The sequence below is a fragment of the Malus sylvestris genome, chromosome 10 (genome assembly GCF_916048215.2).
Source record: "Malus sylvestris chromosome 10, drMalSylv7.2, whole genome shotgun sequence".
Lineage (NCBI taxonomy): Eukaryota > Viridiplantae > Streptophyta > Magnoliopsida > Rosales > Rosaceae > Malus > Malus sylvestris.
In genome coordinates, this window is record NC_062269.1 from 5,139,471 (window position 1) to 5,162,207 (window position 22,737).

The 22,737-nt window shown below is 39.9% G+C and overlaps 1 protein-coding gene across 1 annotated transcript; it reads right to left on the reverse strand.

Annotated features, from left to right (window-relative positions):
* Positions 1-573: 573 nt before the first annotated feature.
* LOC126584169 (laccase-15-like) lies at positions 574-3,609 on the reverse strand. The gene is made up of 6 exons (XM_050248636.1): positions 3,489-3,609; positions 3,227-3,378; positions 2,842-3,089; positions 2,384-2,512; positions 1,273-2,220; positions 574-905 (listed from the first exon to the last, which is right to left on the reverse strand). The coding sequence occupies exons 1-6, from the start codon at positions 3,594-3,596 to the stop codon at positions 778-780; spliced, it is 1,713 nt and encodes a 570-aa protein (XP_050104593.1). The 5' UTR covers positions 3,597-3,609; the 3' UTR covers positions 574-777.
* Positions 3,610-22,737: the final 19,128 nt, after the last annotated feature.

Sequence of the window (22,737 nt, forward strand, 5' to 3'; positions counted from 1 at the left end):
TAAACTAAATTTGAAGAATGCGGAATCAGGGGGAGCATCCATGATACATGCTTGTTGTACTTTTTTTTCCTTCGACTAGGATTTTTCCCACTAGGTTTTTCCTATCAATGTTTTAATGAGGCAATATAAGCATACTTAACACTATATCAACAATCCAGGTAAAGTTGTACACTTGTTCCTTCGCTATGGTTTTTTGCCACTGGGTTTTTCCGAGCAAGGTTTTAATGAGGCAACTGATGTTGATATGTGGGCATCCAAGGAAGAGTATTATAGAATTAGTGGATGACTAATGAATGCACACTTAAAGGTTGTAAAGACTTAGTAATATTGAGTAATAGTATCAGTATCCCCCTCTCTTTATCTGCCATCTTTTTGTGTTATAGCTACTACAGTTATAGTATAATACTTTGCACATGTTTCGCTCCTGTCCTTAGAAAGATTATATCTCTAACTTTTGCATATTTATAACAAAACCTTACTTGTCCCAATTTTTTTGATCCATAATATAATCCAACAAAAACTAACAATACAAAATAAATAATCATTATTAACGCAATAAATTTATTACAGTTTTTAATACCTTTTATTTTTGTTTCTTATCTCTATATGATTTTGGAGGTCAGGGATCACACCCACATACACGTTCTTTTTTTTTTTCTTTTTTTTTTTTTTTGGTAGAAACACGTTCTTTGTTTTTTCGTTTGTGTTTGTTTCCTTTTTTTTTGTTTTTGTTTTTTGAGATCATATATTGAATAATTTATAGAACTTATATCAAATTTAACAAGGTGGCATTCTAGGTGGCGGTGGCAGCAACTTTTCCTCCTGTTTTCCGTTCTTTACAATGAGAACGGTGTTCATTCCCCAGGTTAAGTGACGCTCCAAATGGCAGTGCATGAACCACACTCCTGCATATATATATATTTTTTCAGGAAGGAAAGATTGAAAATTAGGATGAAAGAGTTATCAATCCCATATATTAAACAAATGTTAACTAGCTGTTGATGAGATTAGGAGAAGAAAAAAAAGCATGCGGCCACATTCTCGTCATTTATGTTTGTTGTTGACGTGTTAGACATAAAAGTTCGTCACATGTGCAAGGACATGTGAGAATGTGAAAAAATATCACACATATACAAAAAAAAATGTCACCCATTAAATTACCATATAGTTGTGCCCAAATTTGGCACGTTAGCATCAATTTGGCAATATTAGTCTCTGAGAATTAATTTTATTAAGATTAATCATTTAACGACTGATTTTAGGAATACTTACCGGGATTGTCAGCTCTGAATCTGATGACAGTCCAACCACTTATGGGCACAGTGGCAGTGTTCCTCATAGGAGGATCAACGAGATTGTAGTTTAATGGGTCCTGACTTTCGTCGAAGTTCCCAGGCCCTCGTCCTACTATAAAGAAGCTATACCCGTGCAAATGCATTGGATGATCTATCGGTGCAGTCACAATCGTCCCTTGAAAAACAATTTCCACATTTGCTCCGTATTTAATAACTTTCACCTTTGTCGCTCTCTTTGGTATCTGTACTAGGAATGGTAGGGTTTCACCAGTAAAATTAAACACCAGCGGTGGAGAATTTGGGAACCCCCTTTTGTAGACCCCATGAATGTGATAGTAGTAGGCTTCTAGGATGTCTACTGTTGTGGGGGTTACAAAGCTTATATTGTTCATGCTAGCGGATAGGCGGGTGCCATTTGGTCCTGCACATGAATTGTTGGGGCATGGCAATGTGTTGACTGAAATTGTGGTGAGTATTCTTCTGGTGATGTTTAATGGGACATCAATTGGGTGGTCTTTATTAGCAAGGCTTCTAAGGCTATCAAAGAAAATGAAGGCCGAATTTGTGTCGTTGTAGTACGGAAGGTAAGGGAATACTGGAGTTGAAAACGGAGTGGAGTTACCATTGTATTGTAATATTGCTGTGGTTGTGGTGTTGTCAAAGGCAATAACAGGACTGCTTGAGTAAGCCCTAGCAGCCATGTAATATTGACCAACTTGTTGGTTCGTGAGCAACAAGGCATCCATGGTTTGTCCTGGGGATATTGTGACGTAATCTCTTGCCACCGGCTTTGTGTAGCTCCCGTCTACTCCCACCACCGTGAGGTTATGTTGAGCAACTGAGAAGAAGAGAATGCTATTCATTGCCGCGTTTACAAGTCTGAGCAGATAGGTCTTGTTTTGATCAACAACGAGTTTGAATCTATCTACAAAATTAAAGAAGTGGATTGAAGAAATTTGAAAAAGTCTAAATTACTCGAAGTAGCCTTTAATTAATAGTTGCTCACATCCACAAAGTGAAAGTAGGTCACGTACAAGACTTGACTCAAAATAGCATGCTGCGGAGAGATGCAAAATAGTTGTATATACCTGGACCTGAGCAAGGATAGAGGTCTCCGGGCTGTCCATTTATGGTGTGAGCATCGGAAACATTGGGTTCTCCTCTGTTTCTAACGAATTCTTCAAACACCGCCATTACATCGCTCTTCCACCACTGGCCTGCGTTTTCAACAAGTTTAAGCGATTTGTTCTAGAGACTCCATTATTAAGTATACGTATGCCTATATTTATACTTAATTGCTCAGTAAATTTAGGATTGCTTGTGCTCAAATTTATTTCTTTTTCCGCATATGTAAGCCGGTGAGTTTAGGGTTATTGTCCTTATTTTTGGTGATCGGGAATTGATATATCTGTAGCTCCTCGTTTAAACAATGGCTTTGATACCATGTACTATGAGTTGGAGAGGCCAATATGTATGACACAGCCCAATCGTCTGGGGTTCCGTTATATAATTATTTGACGTAATTTAGTTTGCTTAAGAAAAGCACCTAATATTATTGGCACTTCTTCGTGATCAGGTTTAGGAAATGGATAGCTAGCTCCTCGTTTTGGATAGACAATGATTGCTCCATGAACTGTGGCTCTTGACCAGTCACTGTGTGCATGCCACCAGATGGTTCCCTCCTCATCTGAAAATATAATCTTTTGTGTGAAATTATCCCCAGGCTGAATTGGACATTGCGTGATGTATTCAGGACCATCTGACCATGGATTCCTTGGTTGCCTTACTCCATGCCTGCGAGCAAAAATTACATTATATTTTACAACTTCTTGCTCCAATTTGTTGACTGAGCCATATACAGACTTAATTTAAACTAATTAATTAGTTAAATTACATAGGAAGTCACATATTGCATGTTAATTATATATTACCAGTGAATTGTGATGTTGTGGCTGCCTTCGTTGTGGACATTAACATAAACTGTATCACCTTTGTGAGCTCGTAAAACTGGTCCAGGAAATTTTCCATTTACTGTTAATATTTTCTTAGAGCTACACAGCCTTGTATACGTAGCTTCTTTCACCTGCAAATCCAAAATATACAGAGTAACTTGAAGAAAAACTTTAAAAAATAATAAAAATAAAAGATGGGCATGTACGAATGCACTTGAAGTTGAAGAAAGCGTGTACATACCACCCAATGATACTGGTTCGATGCAGTACAATCAAATAAGAAGAAGTATAGTAGTAGTAATGATAAAATTTGCACGATTCCAGCAGTATCTCTCTTTCCAGACCACATAGTTTTTATTCTGCTTTTGCTTCTACTTAAAACACATCTGAAAGCATTCATTTGGTCAATTTATAGAAGTTGTAGTTCATCAAGTTAAAGAACACGTCTTTTCCATTTTTTATAATTATCTCAATGATAGTGAAGTTATAGATAAACAAGAAAATTTATACATGGATTGGTCACCTACAAAAGTTTACGTATATTGACGGGATAATACTTTAGTACTCACTAGTTAGTACCATATACATTCACTTTCTGATTTGGCTCAATCAAAATATGTCGTGTTTTTTGTTTTTAAAAGTCCAAGAAAAATTAAATAACATATGAACTATTTTTTTTAAACAATAAAAGTTATTACACACGCCTTATAATATTATTGGACCACATAAAAAATGTGAGTATATAAAGTATTAACTAGTGAGTATCTAAGTATTATTCTAGTTGACGCTATATTTACTTTTTTTTTTGCATTTTTTCATGCAATTAAGTTGTGGAACTGGAACATTTCAATTTTTTAATATTACTATGTTGCTTATTATTATTATTATTATTTTTACATAAAAACAAGGAAATAAGTTAATTTAGTCAATACAGCTCACTATACAGCTATTTGGACCACCGTCCCTTTTCCCTAAATGTGGTAACATTCTTCTTTAATATATATGATTGTATCAAAAAATTTGTGATAAAAATTAGGAAAAATTACACATAGAGAATGTTTTTAATATTTAATTGTTTTATTAAGACAACACTTTTTAAACATTTCAAGAAGAAACAAAAGTTAATAGATGACATCATTGACATTTTTTTTCTCTAGAGTGTAAATTACAAAAATACCCAAACGACTTCAATTCTTTGCTTGACAAGGGCCTACAATTCTCCGGAGGGTATTGATTGAGTTCACTTGTATCCCACCTTGCCCAACTTGAAGTTGTAATCAAAGTCGAAAAGCAAACTGCAAAGGATTTGATTCGTGACAAGAAAAAGGAAAGAGCTTGGTTAGCATTAAATTTTTTCTCTTTCTGATGCACTTTCAATTCGCAAACATGATCAGAGCCTGGAGGCTGGAGGCCCTTCCTCTTCCTTCTCAATTCTTTCTACTGCTTCCTTGTTCCTCTGTAATCTTTTGTCTGCACGTATGTATGAATTGTTTGTCTAATTGTTGAATTTGGCTTTGTCTAATTGTTGCATTTGTTGCCAAATTCAAGAGCCCATTTATTGCTTTCGGTGGCAGACAAAAAATAGGTGAAAGGCAATTTATGCCTTAGGCTCACGTTAAAAAATGCAGAGAATTAGAAATGGTGAAGATGCTTCATTTAAGTTACGACCCAGAACAAAAATATAGCTCCATTTTTTAGAGCACAAGATGCAAACAAGCAGAGAGTAAAAGAAAAGTCATGGGCAACCTCATTCGAAGAGAATAAGAAGAGCTCCTGCTCTCCACATTATGTAAGCAATCACTCCATCAACTCTAAGGACCTCCAATTTTTTTTTGGAGGTTGAATTGATTGAATTTTAAAATTTGATGTACATGTTCTTCACATCTTCATTTCGTAATAGAGAAATTGTTATTTTTTATGCGGAAGGAATGATACATGTATACACAAGTTGAAGTCAATTCTCTCTTTATAAAGCATCTTAAATGGTTAAAAAGACTTAGTAGAAAAAAAAAAAGAAGACCTCTTTAATCACTTGCTCTAATAATGGGTAAGTTACCGGTTGAACTGATTCTGCAAAAATGGTTGAGAACGGATTGAACTAATTTTGCAAAAATGATTGATGACGGTTTGAACTATTCTGCAAAAGTATAGATGACATGTTGAATTGATTCTGCAAAAATGATCGAGGACGGGTTGAATTGATTCTGCAAAAAATATCGATGACAGGTTGAACTGATTCTGTAAAAATGTATGAGGACGGACTGAACTGATTTTGCAAAAAGGTCAATGACGGGCTGAACTGATTCTACAAAAATAGTCGATGACGGGTTGAATTGATTATGCAAAAATGGTCGAAGACGGGTAGAACTGATTCTGCAAAAATAATCAAAGATGGGTTGAACTAATTCTGCAAAAATGGTTGAGTACGGGTTGAGCTGATTCAACTAAAAAATGATACAAATTGATTTTGCATATAGTTTCAAAATTGATTCTGCAAAAATAGTTGAGGATGGGTTGATCTTAAACATATTAATTTTGTTAGAGTTGTGAGAGTTGTGAGAGTTGTGTGACAGTTTTATGTTTTTGTCTCTCTTTGACATATTTAAAAACTAGTGGAGTTCCTTGAAATATAGTGCAAGTTTTTGTCTCTATATATAAAACTCCCTAAAAATTAATAGATCTTTTCTTACTTGGTGAAAATAATTATTATATATATCTTTGAATGACAAACTTATAATTTTCTACATATCTGAAGAATTTGGAAAGTCTATTACGATTAAATCATGGATACACACATTGTCGAAACCAATGGGAATTATTGGTTGGTGAATTTAGCCAGTGCCCCAACCTAATAGATGTCAAGGACGATTTTGCCTATATTTGAAATTGGAAGGGTTCAACTAAGTTTTAAAGAGCATCTTAGCTGAAAATATATACTAACAAGTTCTAGGCCATCAAATTAGCCTTAATTTGTCGTGTTCAAGTTGTAGTCTAGCTAAGTTTTAAAGAACATGTGTGCGACCTATGAGTACGTAAAACACTATAAATGGCCACAATACAATTTAAGCATCATGTCTCAGTTTAGTCTTTATTTTCAGCCAAGGTATTAACTTTAAGATTAGAATTGTATGTTGCTCTGAAAATTGGAGTTTGTCTAAACAAGTGGATAACCGCGATTGATTGATCACCAATAATTTTAATTAAGGTGTCATTGCTCAAAATCTTAGACAAAATCTTATTAACTTGAATATTTTGATTGAAGGAAAAATTGTTAATTTTAGTACTAATTAAAAATTTACCAACCAATATTAATAAATTTTCCCTAAATTATGCAAAGATTAATATCAAATACGGATTTTTTAATTTTTTACTCAAATTTGAATTGTGTGAAATATGATTAGATTTTTTATTTTTTAAACATAAAATGTTTTATTTTTTAAATATGGTTACGTTTTAAATTAAGAAAAAGGTTAAATTTTATAATCAATTATGGGTATATTATAGATTAAAAAAATAAATAGATATTACATTAAAAAAATAGATACAAACTTTATTATAAATATGGGTATATTATAGGTTAAACAAATTGAATATATAGATATTACATTAAAAAAATAGGTACATTTTACAAAAAAATTTGACACATTATTTGTTATATAAAAAAGTGGTACACTGTTTACAAATAAAAGAAAAGAAATTATAGGTGCAAATAAAAGTTAAAAAATATAGGCACAAATAAAAATTAAATATATGGTACAAATGAAAACTAAAAAGAAAATTGGTACATTTTTAACAAATAAAAGAAAAGCGATGCGTTATAAATATATGAATAGTACACTATAACTAAATTATTGGTACAAATAAAAGAAAAGAAATTATACAAATAAAAGAAAAGAAATTATGGGTACAAATAAACTTAAAAAATATGGGCACAAATATAAATTTAAATATACAGTACAAATGAAAACTAAAAAAAAAATTGTTACAAATTAAAAAAATGGTTGCAAATTAAAAAATAGGTAGAAATTAAAAAGTAGAAATATATGGTACAAAATTTAGCCATAAGTATAAATATACCAAATGAACTGTTTTTAATTATAAAAATTTAAATATGCCGATGTGTAAACCTTTTATTGTTGAAATAATGACATGAATAAAAACCAAAAACCTTGATCGAAAATTGAAAATGAATAAAGTTTTAATCAGTGATATGAGAAAATGAGGAGTAAGAACCTAATTTTTCCTTTAATTAATTTGGTATGTTATGTTCGAAATTAGAGCTTATTCCTGGTATTATCTCATTCTCATCAATGTGGGTTGTTTTAAGACAAAATCCCAACCCCTCTCTCTCTCAAAATATACATGTGAACACAGAGACATTTTATTTTCATTGGTTTTTTATTGGGCAACTTTAGTTTCAATAATTAAAGATCTGTTATGCCACGAAAAACTTAGGAGGTCATCTAGTGAAGTGGGGTGACAAATGACAATAGCACACAAAGTCTCCCTACTATAATTGGGATATTTCTTTTTCTTTTTATAGCATATAAGAAGCAAAATGGATTGCTTGTTAGTCCAAGGGATTCTCAATGCGGCTAAATGGTGAAATCTATTCACTTGCAATTAGGTGCTCAACCAATTATCTATCTTTCAAAAAGTTAATTCTATCAGAATTCCCAACCAACTATCGACGACAAAATGAGGTGGCACAAATCCCTTTCATTTCATAAATACAAACATAAAAATGCATGTAAATGTCTAAACAACGGGTTTATAAGTTTGAACCTCGTTGTAACAAATAATTACTTGTACTTCGCTTTCAAATAGGGTTTAGGGGGTTCACTCCAACTTGTAATTCTGTGGCTATTTTTAAGTTTCAGTTCAATGATTATTCTTGCAAAGCAACCAAATGAAAAGCTATTTAGGCCAAACTGAAATACAATGTTATTTGTGTGTTAATTTGATAATTAAATGGATTGCCACCAAGCCTTAATTTTCTAATAAGAGAAAAATATTAAAATCAAAGAGTTCAAGTTTCTTATGCAGGTAGTTGAGCTCCTATACTCTAGGTATACACCATATGTATCCAATAAGACACACATACGCATTGTATTAGCAAGATACGATATTTTACCAGTACATTGTCGAAAGAGATGTGCAGATTTCGACATTTGAAAGCGAAAAAGTTGAATCCATTGTTCTATATATATATATATATATATAACGCGGCTTGAAACCCTAGCAAACAGTCCCAGAGAAGAAAGACTTGGTATATATGGGCAAGGTTTGGTTGGGCTAGACCCTCAAAATTAGTTAATTATTTTCTCATATTTCCTTGTCTAGTCGTTACAAGTCTTGCAAGTCTTCCCAATATTACGCTACTCAATGCAAACAAGATCGATGAACTAGAAAATGGCTCTCAATTATGAGTACTCTTCCACCAAGATGGATAAATATTATGAGAACATTATCCTTCGCCAAGAAAAGTTTGGTTAGCTTCAAATTTTCAAAGCATCTCTAATAATGGGAGGTGCTAAATAGTTTGGAATGGGCATTTTATATTTTTTTGTTGGCTAGAAAGATCTTTAATAGATGATATGTAAAATTTAGAAGATAAAAATAAAATTGTAACTCAAATTAATTTTTATATCAAATTTGACTTTGCATACAACACCAAAGTCATATAAGAGCATCTTCAATCGAGAGATGGAAATTTAATGAACCTGGCATTTGTGTCGTGTTTTTGGTGTTCGCATTGTCTTCGTCATGTAACATCTGTTTAAATGAAAGGATAATATGACCTGACCTGAAATCGACCCATTAATATTAATGGATATGACCTGACTAGTTATCCGTTAAACAAATATACTTTAAATCATTACAAAAAAGGGAAATGCTTGTAATATCTATAACTTTTGTGATAAGGGTCAACTCCAAAATTTGCCACCATAATCCCATAAACCATAGATTTAAAATTAAATGTTGATTGTCGTTTATTTTTATACTCCATACTTCTCATCAAATAAACAAGATATTTTAGCGGATGTAGAAAGATGAAAAATGTGGATTGTTGATATCATGTTCAGATTTTTACAGTATATTGCTCGGAGTTTATAGAGTCTTTAGAAACCATATAACATCGATTCATATTTCAGTTAACCGTAAACATCGAAACATGATATCAAAGATTCGTACCGTTTATTTTTCTGCTTCCGCTAAAAGAACATGTTTTCAAAAAGAAAATCTGAAAAAGAAATCTGGTGAGAAGAATATAGCTTAAATGATGTTGGAACCAAATTTGTGCACCATCGCGGATTGTGGAGGCACAAATCTAAGCAAGCTACAAAACAGAGAACAACTGTGAGTAGGCCTAAGATCGAAGGGGGGAGGGGGTTGGCCTGGATCTCCGATGCCTAAGTCAATGACTGTGAAAAAAGAGTGAGTGTTTAGGGGTTGTATGTGTTGCAAATGGTTACCTAAGTTTGATGGAGATGAGGTAATTATAGGGAGGTCGCCGGCCTAGGTGTAGGGTTTTGCCCTATATGTGGCAGCTTCCCATTAGCTAAGGATATGTCATCTGTGGGTTGGATGAGGAAAAAATTATACTAAGATATTAATTAAGAAATAATATTTCAGGATGATGAATGTAACATGCTTGATTGATTGTGATGAATATTCCTTGTTTGGGTTGGTCTTCTATTGGGTATGGCATTAAACATAAGAATTGGTGATTAATCCTATCTTTAATGTCTTTGACTTTTTTATGCCACGAGCAAAAGCTTTGAGCATAGTCAACTGCTTGAACCTCCAGAGATGCTGAGTTGCGCGTGAGAATATTTATGCAGCCTGCCTATTTAATGAGCATAATTTCGTCTTCTTCGGAAAATTCTTACATCTCAAATTTACACCTCCATCATAGGAAAAACGCTCTAATTTTTTTAAAAAAAAATTTAATAAATTTTGCCGCAACCTTTTGGTATTTTTAAGTGATGAAAGTTTCCTTTTACTTATCACTTTGCATTTTTCTTGCATGACAATTTTGGTATACCCGCTTTCTCTGACTTTTTTTTTTTTGTACAAATGGTAAAATATATTAGGATAAATTACATTTAAACACCTTAACTTTAAGTCACATAATAAACTTATATCTCATCTTTTAAACATTATAATTTCATACATCAACTTACGAATTTGTAGCAATGTGGCATCTATATTAACAAATTCGTCAATTTAATTGTTAATTGCTGATTTGGTAATAAAAAAATTAATTATTTTAAAAAATAAACTTAAATATAAAAACTAATCTAAAAAGGCCCACCATGTCTCATTCTTTCTCTGTCAAGCATTAGAACCAAACATCTTTTTCTGGGTTTTCTCCTGCACCGCCGCCTCATTCCTTCCACAACCACAACAACCCATCTCTCTCCTCGCCGTTGCCAAGTCATCAACAATCTGTCCAACCTTCCTTACAGGGCAAAACCAGAGTCCTTGAATTCCAAGTTGAAGTTGTACTCTTTGGATTGGAATTCGGGTTCGGGTTCGGAGGCTTGTTAGTGCTCAGGTAGAGGGAGAGAATCCTGAGGCCATATCCAACTGATGGCTGGCCAGATGGCTCGTTTTAGCCTTTTGGCCCTCCAAGATCCTCAAAGATATTAATATTTTAATGAACAATACATGGCCATATTTGCCTCCGTCTCCAACCGAGGGCCAGATGGCTCGTTTTAGCCCTATTACAAAAAACCATCTTTAACCGAGGGCCAGAGGGCCATAATAAGGCCAAACATAATTTATTTTTTTAAAACTACAACTTAAATTCAAATCCAATGGCTAAGTGACGTTAGCATGCCGTCAGCTAGCCGTTGGATTTGAATTTTTTTTTTTGCTATAAATAAGGTGGATATTGGGATATAATTCACGCAACTTTGAATTCAATCTATTTCAATTCAATCTCTTTCAATTCAAGTTTGCAATGAATTCCAACTTTGGATCCTCTTCAGATTCCAACTGGAGGTCCTCATCCAATTCCAAAAGAGAAGCAAAATGGATGCAAATGAGACGAGAAGACGAGGAGTCCGATGAAGAAGTTCAAGTAAGGCGCAACAAACAAAACAGAGCATCAGCCATAGCTACGACCATGGTGTGTCAGCCAACTGAGGAACAACCTCAATGAGGTGGCTCTATTGATGGTCGCTCTTACAAACCACGAAGCAGAGTGATGATGCATGCCAATCTGATGAACAACTACTTCAACCTTAACTCGGTGTACACAGAAGAGGATTTCAGACATCACTTCCAGATGAGGCGTCATGTCTTCGAGCTTTTACTTCGTGATGTCCAGCAAGTTAATCCGTACTTTGGACAGAAGCGGGACAAAGCAGGCCGCCCTGGTTTCTCACCGTATCAGAAGGTTACTGTTGCACTCCGAATGATGGCCTATGGCTCCTCAGCTAATTCGATGGATGAAACCCATGATATGTCTGAGTCTACATGCCTTGATGCTCTTGAACAATTTTGTGACACAATTGTTCAGGTTTACAAAGATAAGTACCTCTGCGAGCCAAATCAAGAAGATCTGAATCGGCTCATTCGCAAAGCTGAAGACCGTGGGTTTCCGGGCATGATAGGGTCATTAGATTGCATGCATTGGGATTGGAAGAACCGTCCCATTGGATGGCAATGAGGCTTTAACGGATGGTCGAGAAAGCCAACTGTTGTGTTAGAGGCAGTTGCCTCATATGACATATGGCATGCTTTCTTTGGAGTCCCTGAATCCCAAAATGACATTACAGTTCTTGGGCGTTCACCCCTCTTCAATAACTTGACGGAAGGTAAAGCACCTTAACTTGACTACTACATCAACCGCCGTCAATACAATATGGGGTATTACTTGGCAAATGACATCTACCCAAAGTGGGCGACACTTGTCTAAGCAATTCCAAACCATAGGAATGATGCAGAAAAGTTGTTTACCTTACACCAAGAGACATACCGGAAAGATGTTGAAAGAGGTTTGGTATTCTACAAGCACGGTGGAAGATCATCAACGAATCGACAATAGGGTGGAATCAAGAAAATTTGGACTCCATCATGATGTCTTGCATCATATTACACAATATGATAATGGAGGATGAGGGAGATGGGTATATTGATGAAGAATCCGATGACGACCAAGAAGATCCAAATAGGTCAAGAAGGGCTCGTGCAAAAATATATGATAGGCCTAATTTGCCTTTCAATCCAAGAACTGGTAGTATCTCTATAAATGAGTACATGAAGATCTATAGAATGATACGTTCTCGTGCCACAAATAAGTACCTACAACAGGATCTTGTTGCACATCGTTGGGCCAAAAAAAGCATGGAGTAGGCGTTTAAGTTTTATGTTGTTAAATGTTTTTAAAAATGTTGTTTAAGTTTCATGTTGTTAAATGTTAAAACAATATGAAACAAGTATAATTTAAAAAAAAATATGAAACTGTTTAGGCCCAAAATAATAGTTTGGGCCGAGTATAGAATCATTCTCGGCCCGGAAGGCTTTGCGACAAGGGTGCTATGAATCGTTCAGTACGTGGGCCTCCAAACCTAGGTCGGCTAGGTCATGACGTAAGACAAGTCGAGTCCTGGTGCAATAAGGAGTTTCGGCAGGATTAATAACCTGAAAGCGAATCCAGATCAATAAAGGACTAGGTTCACAGTTATAATGAAAGTAGGATTGGTCGAGTCAGTGTTTGATCAGGAGAAGAAGTCCTAGTCCGAATAGGGTTTTAACTCGACCTTGGGGGGTCCGTTGCTATAAATAGAAGAGGCTGTGCATCATTTAAACTCTCTCCAATTCAACACACAATTGCCCTGCGCAAACTCTCTCAACAACTTGAGATTTTTATTTTCTCTTTTCGCTGACACATCTTCCGTTGGCATCAACAGCACTGTGGAACCAACCAGTGATATCTTAAGTCGGCATAGATAGCTCTGTCACCGCAGAATCAGTCGATCTCGTAGCATCTTCCGTTGGCATCAACAGCACTGCGGTGAGGACGGTTGGTTACCTATCCAAGTCTCGGTCAAGAAGGATTTCTGAATCCTTATTGGTCGAGGTCATCTCATTAGCCTTCTCGGCGAAGTGAGGTGTTACAAGTTATTACATTCGGCACATTGAAAGCCGAATTTGATATTGAACTTCGTAAGAATAGTAACCTTGTCTTCAGGTTCGAGAGCCCAAGAGGTCGAGACGTGTTCCTTTCTCGGCCGCAATCGCAAGACGCAGAAGTTAGCTGCGCACCCAACATCAACAAATTTACTCCTCGACCGAGCTCGACCGACGAGTTGGCACGCCCCACATTCACATAAGGACGTAGTTAGCTTATAGATTACTCGGCCTGCGCGCCACGTAGGCTTGGTAGTTTTTAGGGTCAACATTTTGGCACGCCCGGTGGGACCCAGTGCTAAACTACGAAGTTCATGCCAATTGAAATGCGATCAGTAAAAAAGAAAATAGCTATGGGAAAATAACAGCCGATTTGCCAATTCAGAACACAGGACAAAATATGCCACAGGCGCAGAATCCCATCAGCGCCGTAACACCTGAGTCCACGAGCGCGACTCGTCGAGAAAGGGAAGTTAATCTCGGCGGTCAGTTTCGTAGCCTCGAGATCCCTAACAGAAATACTTGCGTTCTCACTGAAGGGATAATAGAGGATTGTGATGAGGATGGCGGCGAAGGATCTGATCCACCAACAAGATCGTTTTTACGGAAACGACTTGACGAGCAATCTCGGACGGTTGAACAGACGTTTAGTCGAGGAATCGATAACCTTCATGACGTGATACACCATACCAGTGAAGCACAAACTAGATTACTCGAAATACTGGTTAGTAAGGTCAGCGACGGTAAGTCTTTCGATCTTGCCCAACACTTACCATCAAGGAATAATCTATTACCAAGTGCACCGGTCGAGTCAATCCCTGCTCGGCTCAAACCAATCGACTTGGAAAAAAGAGGAGGATCAAACAGTAAGTCAGACGGGTCCAACCAGAGAGTGGAAGCAATACCCGTAGATATGACCGAGGTTCAGCGGATGATCGATTCGGCCATGAAGAAAGGGCCGAAGTTCCCTAAATTTATACATCCCTATCCCGCTTATGTGGAACAATTCGAATACCCTAGAGGTTTCAAAATCCTGGATTTTAGCCTTTTCGTCGGAGAATCATCCTTATCCTCGTTGGAACATGTGACTAGGTTCACCGCGCAATGCGGAGACGTCAAAAGCGACTTTCACAAGCTGCGACTTTTCAACTTTTCACTGACCGGTTCAGCGTTCGCTTGGTATATCAACCTCCCACCGAATTCTGTCCAGAGCTGGGAGGAGTTGGTCAAGAAATTTCACGAACAATTCTATCGGCCAGGAATGGAGATGTTAGTGTCCTCGTTAGCAAGGATGGCTCAAGCGTCCGACGAGTCACCAATGGATTATCTTACCAGATTTAAATCGGCCAGGAATTGGTGCCGAGTACCTCTCCCCGAAGTCGAATTCGTCAGACTTGATCTGAACGGACTCGACGTAGAATATAAAAAGAAATTCTTGGGGGTAAACTTTCGGGATATGTATGAACTAGCCCAGCACGTCGAGTAGTATGATTACTTGCTCCGTGAAGAAAAGATTTTGAAGGTGCCAGCTCGGGGGACGATCTACAAAAATCCCACGGTCAGCTACGCATCAACCGAAGGTGAATGTGTTAGCGTGGACGCAGCTGAGATAGTGATAGACAAACCATATGTGTGCAAGGCGCTGACCCAAATTGATTCTAAGGAAGTCAAAACCCGCTCGGCCACTGAAGAAACAATGAAAACATCAAAAGTTTATACTTTCGATATTACAAAGGCCGATGCAATTTTTTATCAATTGTTATCAGCAAGGATTATCAAACTTCGGCATGGGCATAACATTCCCAAGGCCGAAGAGCTTAAAGGAAAGATCTATTGAAAATACCATAATTCGAGCAAACATACAACGAATAACTGCGTCGTGTTTCAAGACAACATCCAAAGCTGGATCGATAATGGCGAACTCAGATTTCCAGAGAAGAAAATGAGCGTTGACACCGACCCATTTCCCACGGCGACAGTAAGTATGGTAGACGCTTGCCTACCAAGGGACAAAGGAAAAGAGAAAGCCGATGACATTCCAATACCACGCGTGCTGAATCTGAATTCTCGGCAACGTTTCAATATTGATTTCCGTTCAAACAAACCACCCACAGTTCTCACGGGCCCTGTTATTGTTAAGCCCATGACAGAATACAGCATGGATGAAGAAAGAGGGTCGGAGGTTCTATGCAAGAAATGTAAAGCAAATATTAACGCCAAGCCGAAGGACGAATCACCTCCGGTAATGATAAAGTAACCCACAACCGCAGCACAGCGGAATGTGCTCGACGTAGGCCAACATCACGGGGTTTTTGATAGGCTCGGCCCTAAGGTGCAGGTGGAGGAAACACCTCCAGTCAAACGGCGCCTAGATTTTGATGCCCCGTTTTATGACGAAGATTATTACGTCCGCAATTCTAGCAGTTCAGAATCATCGAAGAGCCAAAAGACTTTCAAACCTCCCGAACCTCGGGACCAGCATTGGTATACGTATCTCTTTGAAAGGTGTGTACACCGCATTGTCCAAATTCCAGAAACGTAGGCACCAAAGAATAGACTGCATGGCGCGCCGACGGTTAGCCCAAGAAGCTGCTGTCCCTAAATGGCGGCCGAAGGAAACAATTGCCAACGATGATGAACGACCATCTCCAACTATTATGACAGAGCTAGTTCAAGGAAAACGGCTAGTCAATCAAGATGTTGAGACCATGTTTGAGGAGGCTGATAAACGGATCAAACTTCTTATTCGGCCTGGAGAAATGAAGGCACGCTTCGAACATTTCAAGCAAGAAGCCGAAAGCAAATTGCCCCTACCAACCACACAAGAATCCTTGATCAAAATTCGACGGAATTTACATCTGCCATTTCTCGGGAAAGCCTTGGAATATATGCGGGAATTTCATAAAAAAAATTCGGCCAACGATTTATATGGTTTGTCGAAAGCATGTCAAGATACCATCGATCTCGTCCTCAATTGCCCGGATGCCGAGAGAATTATTCAGAAGACCTCAGACCTAGGATTGAAAGCTAGGTTCCAGCACATACGAGAGGCTCGTGTTCTTGGCTTTAAAGTCGACCCATATACTGACATCGATGCAGCCGACCTTCATTTCTCCATGGAGGATCTTCAATATTTACGATACCACTTCAAAGTTTTTTCGACCGTTTCTCTCTTCGGCCTCACAGCCGATGAAATTACACGAGTTGCACGGTTGGACGCCTATCTCGATACCAGAGATGCCCGTATAATGTACCAAGAGCAAGCTCGTACCCTGGCACCGATCCCAGATACAACGCCGACTTCAGACGCACCTGAGGTATCTACACAGAACAAACAGGCGTCCAAAGCGACATTGCGAGAACAAACCCTTGAAGAAGGCGCAGAAGAATCTTTTAGTACCACTTCACCGCAAGAAGATGCCACAGTCGGTGCCCAGGAACAAGAAAAGGCGGATGAGGATGATGGTAACTCGATGGGCCCATCGGTCCTGGATAACATGGAAATCAGTATGGTCCATGTTTTGCCTGCTGATTTTCAGTCGAGCACATCCCAACCAAATTTCCTTGATGGTGACGTAATTATCGAGGAAGCCGGCCACATTGATTTTGTAACTATTACTAACGAGGACTCGACAACAAAGGATGACAACATCAAAGCAGCTTTGGCCGAACTGTTTCCTCTCTCATCATCGACTAACCTTCATCATTTAAAGCCATTGTATGTCACGGCCCATATCGAAGGGTATCCAGTCTCTAAAGTTTTTGTCGACTGCAGAGCCACTGTCAATATCATGCCTGTAAACATTATGAAGGTGTTACGTCGGTCCAACGACGAACTCATTCCCTCCGGGATCACAATGAGCAGTTTCGTTTGGGATAAATCCCAAACCAAAGGGGTGCTTCCTTTAGCGGTAAATATTACCGGCCGTAATCACATGACCGCCTTTTTTATCGTCGACTCCAAGACCGAGTATAATGCACTGCTCGGTCAAGACTGGATTCATCAAACCAGCTGTATTCCTTCATCATTATATCAAGTGCTAGTTTTCTGGGACGGCAAGTCGGTCATTGTTCACCCGGCCGATAGTTAGCCCTTCGAAACCAACATGATCCAGGCACAGTATTATGATGACCACGTCGGCTATATTACCCTACAGGGTTTCAATGACGAAGGACGGCCGACTCAGATTTCTGTTCAAAAAGCTATCGAGGTTGGCGCCGAAACTGTCCATCAGGATTCGACGAGACTCAGTTTAGTTAATTTCATCCCCGACCCCGATGTTTGACACCGATCAGGAAAAACGTAGGGCCACGGTTTCATCTACTATGGAACGACTGCTGGCCCATTGGTATACTATATCTAAACAACCAAATTCGGGCGTTAACCTCGTCGAGTTCCTCGCTGAATGAGATAATGGTCCTGTCCTGTCTCTTGACAAAATTCAAGCCACCCCGACCGAGCTCGAAGATAATCGGCCCCAAGTCAAAGATCCCTTGGAGGAAATTAATGTTTGGATGGCCGATGACCCACGGTCTTTATTTGTTAGTGCTTTACTTCCCCAACCTATGAAGGCCGTACTTCGTGCCCTGCTTGAGGAATTTAAAGATTGCTTTGCTTGGAGCTATCATGAAATGCCTGGCTTAGATCGTACTCTCGTCGAGCATGAGTTACGTATTAAACCTGGATGTAAACCTTTCCGTCAACCACCTCGACACTTCTCGATCGACGTGCAACTCGGTATCAAGGACAGCTCGATATGTTGAATGGCTGGCCAATATCGTTCCTGTTTTAAAGAAAAATGGTGCATTGCGCATTTGCATCGATTTCAGAAATCTGAATCTGGCAACTCCCAAAGATGAGTATACAATGCCGATTTCGGATCTGTTGATCGATGTTGCGGTGAATCATGCGATCTTATCCTTTATGGATGGACATGTTGGGTACAACCAAATTTTCATTGCCGAAGCTGACGTGCACAAAACTGCTTTTCGTTGCCCGGGGGTACTCGGCACTTACGAATGGGTTGTCATGCCATTCGACCTCAAAAATGCCGGCGCCACATACCAACGGGCAATAAACACCATATTTCATGATTTAATTGGAACCATCGTCGAAGTCTATATCGACGATGTTGTAATTAAATCCAAACAACGGCGGACTCATCTGGATGATCTCCGACAAGCTTTCCTTCGTATGCGTCAACACAATCTCAAAATGAATCCTGCCAAATGTGCATTCGGTGTGTTGGCCGGTAATTTTCTCAGTTTTCTAGTGCATCACCGTGGAATTGAAGTGGACAAAAATAAAGCACGGGCAATCATCAGTGCTCCACCCCCGACGACGAAGAAACAACTGCAGTCTTTACTTGGCAAGATAAATTTTCTCCGCCGATTTATAGCTAACTCGGCAGGTAAAATGAAAGCGTTCTCGACGCTTTTAAAACTTAAGGACTCATATAAGTTTGAGTGGACCGACGAGCATCAGGCAGCGTTTACACAAATCAAAGTCTCCCTCACGACGCCACCTGTTCTTGTTCCACCCCGGTGCGGTAAACCTCTCAAACTATATATTTCAGCGGCTGAAGCATCCATTGGTTGCCTCTTCGCCCAAGATAACGATGCCGGGCGAGAGCAGGCTATTTTTTACCTTAGTCGAAATCTCAATAAACCCGAAATCAATTATTCCGCTGTTGAGAAGCTCTGTCTTGCCGTGTTCTTCCCCACCTCCAAGCTTCGGCATTAAATGCTTCCGTTGGTCACACAAGTCATTGCCCAGACCGACGTTATCCGGTACATGCTTACCCGGCCAATCGTAAAAGGTCGAATTGGGAAGTGGACGATGGCATTGTCCGAGTTTAGCTTGCAATACGTGCCCTAGAAAGCTGTCAAAAGCCAGGCGTTGGCCGACTTCCTTGCTCAACACCCTTCTCCCTACGATTTTGGGGACACCGATGTCGAAATCGGCATGGTTGCAACACGCGACAACTACTGGACGATGTATTTTGATGGTTCCAATACTTCGTCCTCGGTCGGCGTTGGCATCGTCATTCAATCTCCTAACCACGATCGTTGGTATTTTTCGCTCAAGTTGGATTTCGACTGCACCAATAATCAGGCCGAATACGAAGACCTTATCATCGGCCTTGGCCTCCTTCATGATTTGCGGGCCACCCGTGCCCTCGTCCTCAGTGACTCTGAACTTGTGATTAACCAACTTAATGGGTCTTTCCACTGCATGAGTTGTACTCTGGCACCCTACCACATGGTTGCCAGCTATTTGGCCGAGTCCTTTGACGGTATTACATTCGAGCATATTTCCCGGATCCATAATACCGACGTAGACGAGTTGGCTCAAATCACCTCCGGTGCACAACTCTTGGGGGGCAAGCTAGGCCAAGAGATACCGGTGTTACGACAGTTATACCCGGCCTTAGTTAACCAGCAAATCCTCTGACGCGACAATATGATACGCACCAGGGTCATGTCCTTACCTTCGTTGTTAGATCGACAAGACTCTATAGAGGTTGTGCTGCCGAGGCAATACCAGATGATTGGAGAAAGCCCATTATGCAGTACCTTGACAATCCCAGTGGCAAACATAGTCGCAAGACACGAGTTCACGCCACGAACTATGTCATGTATCAAAATGAGTTATACCGAAAAGGCGAGGATGGACTGCTACTACTATGCCTCGGCCCCTAAGAGGGTGCTCAGGCGATCACAGAAGTACATGAAGGGATTTGCGGAGCTCATCAATCTGGACGAAAAATGCGATGGCTACTTCGACGACACGGCTATTTTTGGCCAAGAATATTAAAGGATTGTATCGAGTTTGCACGAGGATACATACAGTGCCAGATTCACAGGCCTATACAAAGGGTCCCGGCCGAATCGTTGCATTCGATCAGTAAACCATGGTCGTTTAGATGATGGGCCATGGTCGTTTAGAGGATGGGCCATGGACGTAATCGGTAAAATTACACCATCTTCCGGGGCTGCCAAGCACGCATGGATAATAGTAGCAACTGATTACTTTACTAAGTGGGTCGAAGTGAAATCTTATGCCGAGCTAACATCTAAAGAAGTTTGCAACTTTGTGGAGGAACACATTGTGACCAGATTTGGCGTGCCAGAAACGATCATAACTGACAATGGCACAATTTTTACATCCGAGAGGTTTAAAGAGTATACGACAAATTTGAAAATTCGGCTCGAATAGTCTACACTGTATTATCCACAAGCAAATGGGCAAGCCGAGGCAAGCAATAAAGTGTTGATCGGCATTCTCGAGAAAATAATAAAAGAGGCCTAGCATATGGCATTTGAAGTTGAATGAGGCATTATGGGCATATCGAACATCGCCCCGATCGGCGATTGCGACAACCCCGTATGCGCTAACCTACGGACACGATGCAATGTTACCAGTTGAGTTAAGCATAAATTCGTTGCGGTTAATTGAACAAAGTAGTTTGTTTAGCGTCGAATATAATTAGTCCATGAGACAAGAGTTAGAAGATTTGTAAGAAGCGCGACGTGATGCTTACAACCTGCTGGTGGCACAAAAACGGATTACTGAACGAGCCTATAATCAAAAAGTACGGCAGAAAACATTCGGCGAAGGAGAATTGGTTTGGCAAACGGTGTTGCCCGTAGGACTAAAAGACCCTAGGTTCGGTAAGTGGTCGCCAAATTGGGAAGGGCTGTTTGTCGTACATAAAGTATATGGCAAATGAGCATATCATCTTAGAGATCGGACCGGTCTAGTTCATAAATTACCAATCAATGGGCAGTTTCTGAAAAAGTACTATCCAGTCACTTGGGAAATGCGGGAGTAAAAAATTCATTTCATTAAAACCAATAAGAGTATACAAAGTGAGCTGGTCGACCGGTTTACATAAAAGTCAAAATAAATTCAAGGCGAAGAAGGTAGAAGAGTGCCGAGCAGGGCCTTCAGCTCTAACCACCGGACATCGCCCATGATGACCTCGGTCTGCCTATTCTTCTTTTCCAGCTTCAACTACTCGACCCGTTTTGTGCGCCGCATACTCGGTTAAGTAAGCCTTGCCACCCGACTCAAAATCCTTAGCAAGCTCAGAGGCAATGGCCGACTTGCGTTTCGCTAATTCGGCCATTTGACGGTCGAGGTCGGCCAAGGCCTCTCCTTTTACCTTTAAAGCATCCATCTTTGGACGGAGAATATCTTGGACGGCCGTGGCAGCTTGCAGGTCTTGTTTGGCCTTCAGAGCGTTCTGGAAGATATTAAAGGTCTCCCGAACCCGCTCCAAGGCAGACAACGCCTGAACGATAGCTCGCCGCTCAGGTGACCATCGGCTCCGAGGTCGTTTAGACATGCACCGAGCAAATCAAGACCGTTGCGCTCGAGTACTTGCGACGTCTTGCAACCGAGTTAGAGCAGTTGAATCCGCAGCGTCTGTCGTGGCGGTCAAAGGACCAGCTCCTCTAGTTATGCTGGACAGGAGGGCTTTGAATTCGACTTCCCATGAAGCCTGCACACAAAAATAAAGTTGAGCTCAAAGAAATCCTAAAAGAATAGCGAGAAGGTTTCATTTCTTTTAACCTGCCGAGAGGAGACTTCGGTCATGTCTTCAGGATCGTTGCTCGAACCTAAAGAGCTTAATGGCCGAGCCCAGTGTCTTAGGCTGCTTCTCAGTTCACACTGCCGATGGAGGTTATCTACATTCGATGGCCACTGAGGCGGCCAAGAAATATAGATAACACCCTTCGGCGTATAGAATTTTCGATGAAAAGAGTGTGCAGGCACCTGACATTTAGTATTTTCCTGGTTTAGAGTTTTTACGGCAGAAAACTAACCAAGAAAAGGCGGAATGAGGTACTTACAAAGGCCGAAGTAACCTCCTGCTGAGGAATATTGAGATCCTGGTCCTGCGGATGAACGGGCGTCTCCACCGACGCTTCTGGCTCCCCGACAGGTCGTTTACCGCGGTCAGCCGTAGACGGGCCGACTCAGACAGCGGTTTCAGGCACGGAGTGGAGGTTCTGGTCTTGCGGGTGAATGAGGGCTTCCGCTGTCGCTGCTGACTCTTCGACCAGTGGTTTGCTATGGTCGGCCGTCGTAAGGATGACTTAGACAGCCGCCTCGGACACGGGATGAGGTTGACGATGGGAACGAGGGTGACTCGCCAGAGACATTTTGTCGCTCCCCTCACTCTCCTTCAGAACGACGGTCGAGGGTTTTGCAGAAGAAGTTTTCTCGGTCGAGGGGACTGCCTTTTCTAAGACAGGTGTAGCCTCGACCAAGGGAACAACAACTGGTTTCCCAACCTTAGAAACAGGCCGCGCTTGGATTGCTTCCTCGGCCGGAATTG

Coding starts and splice junctions, on each gene's coding strand:
- LOC126584169 (XM_050248636.1), bottom strand. CDS start 3,596: ATGTGGTCTGGAAAGAGAGATACTGCTGGAATCGTGCAAATTTTATCA. Junction 2,221..2,383: donor CTATCCTTGCTCAGGTCCAG/GTATATACAACT, acceptor TTAATTTTGTAG/ATAGATTCAAACTCGTTGTT. Junction 906..1,272: donor ATTCAGAGCTGACAATCCCG/GTAAGTATTCCT, acceptor ATATATATGCAG/GAGTGTGGTTCATGCACTGC.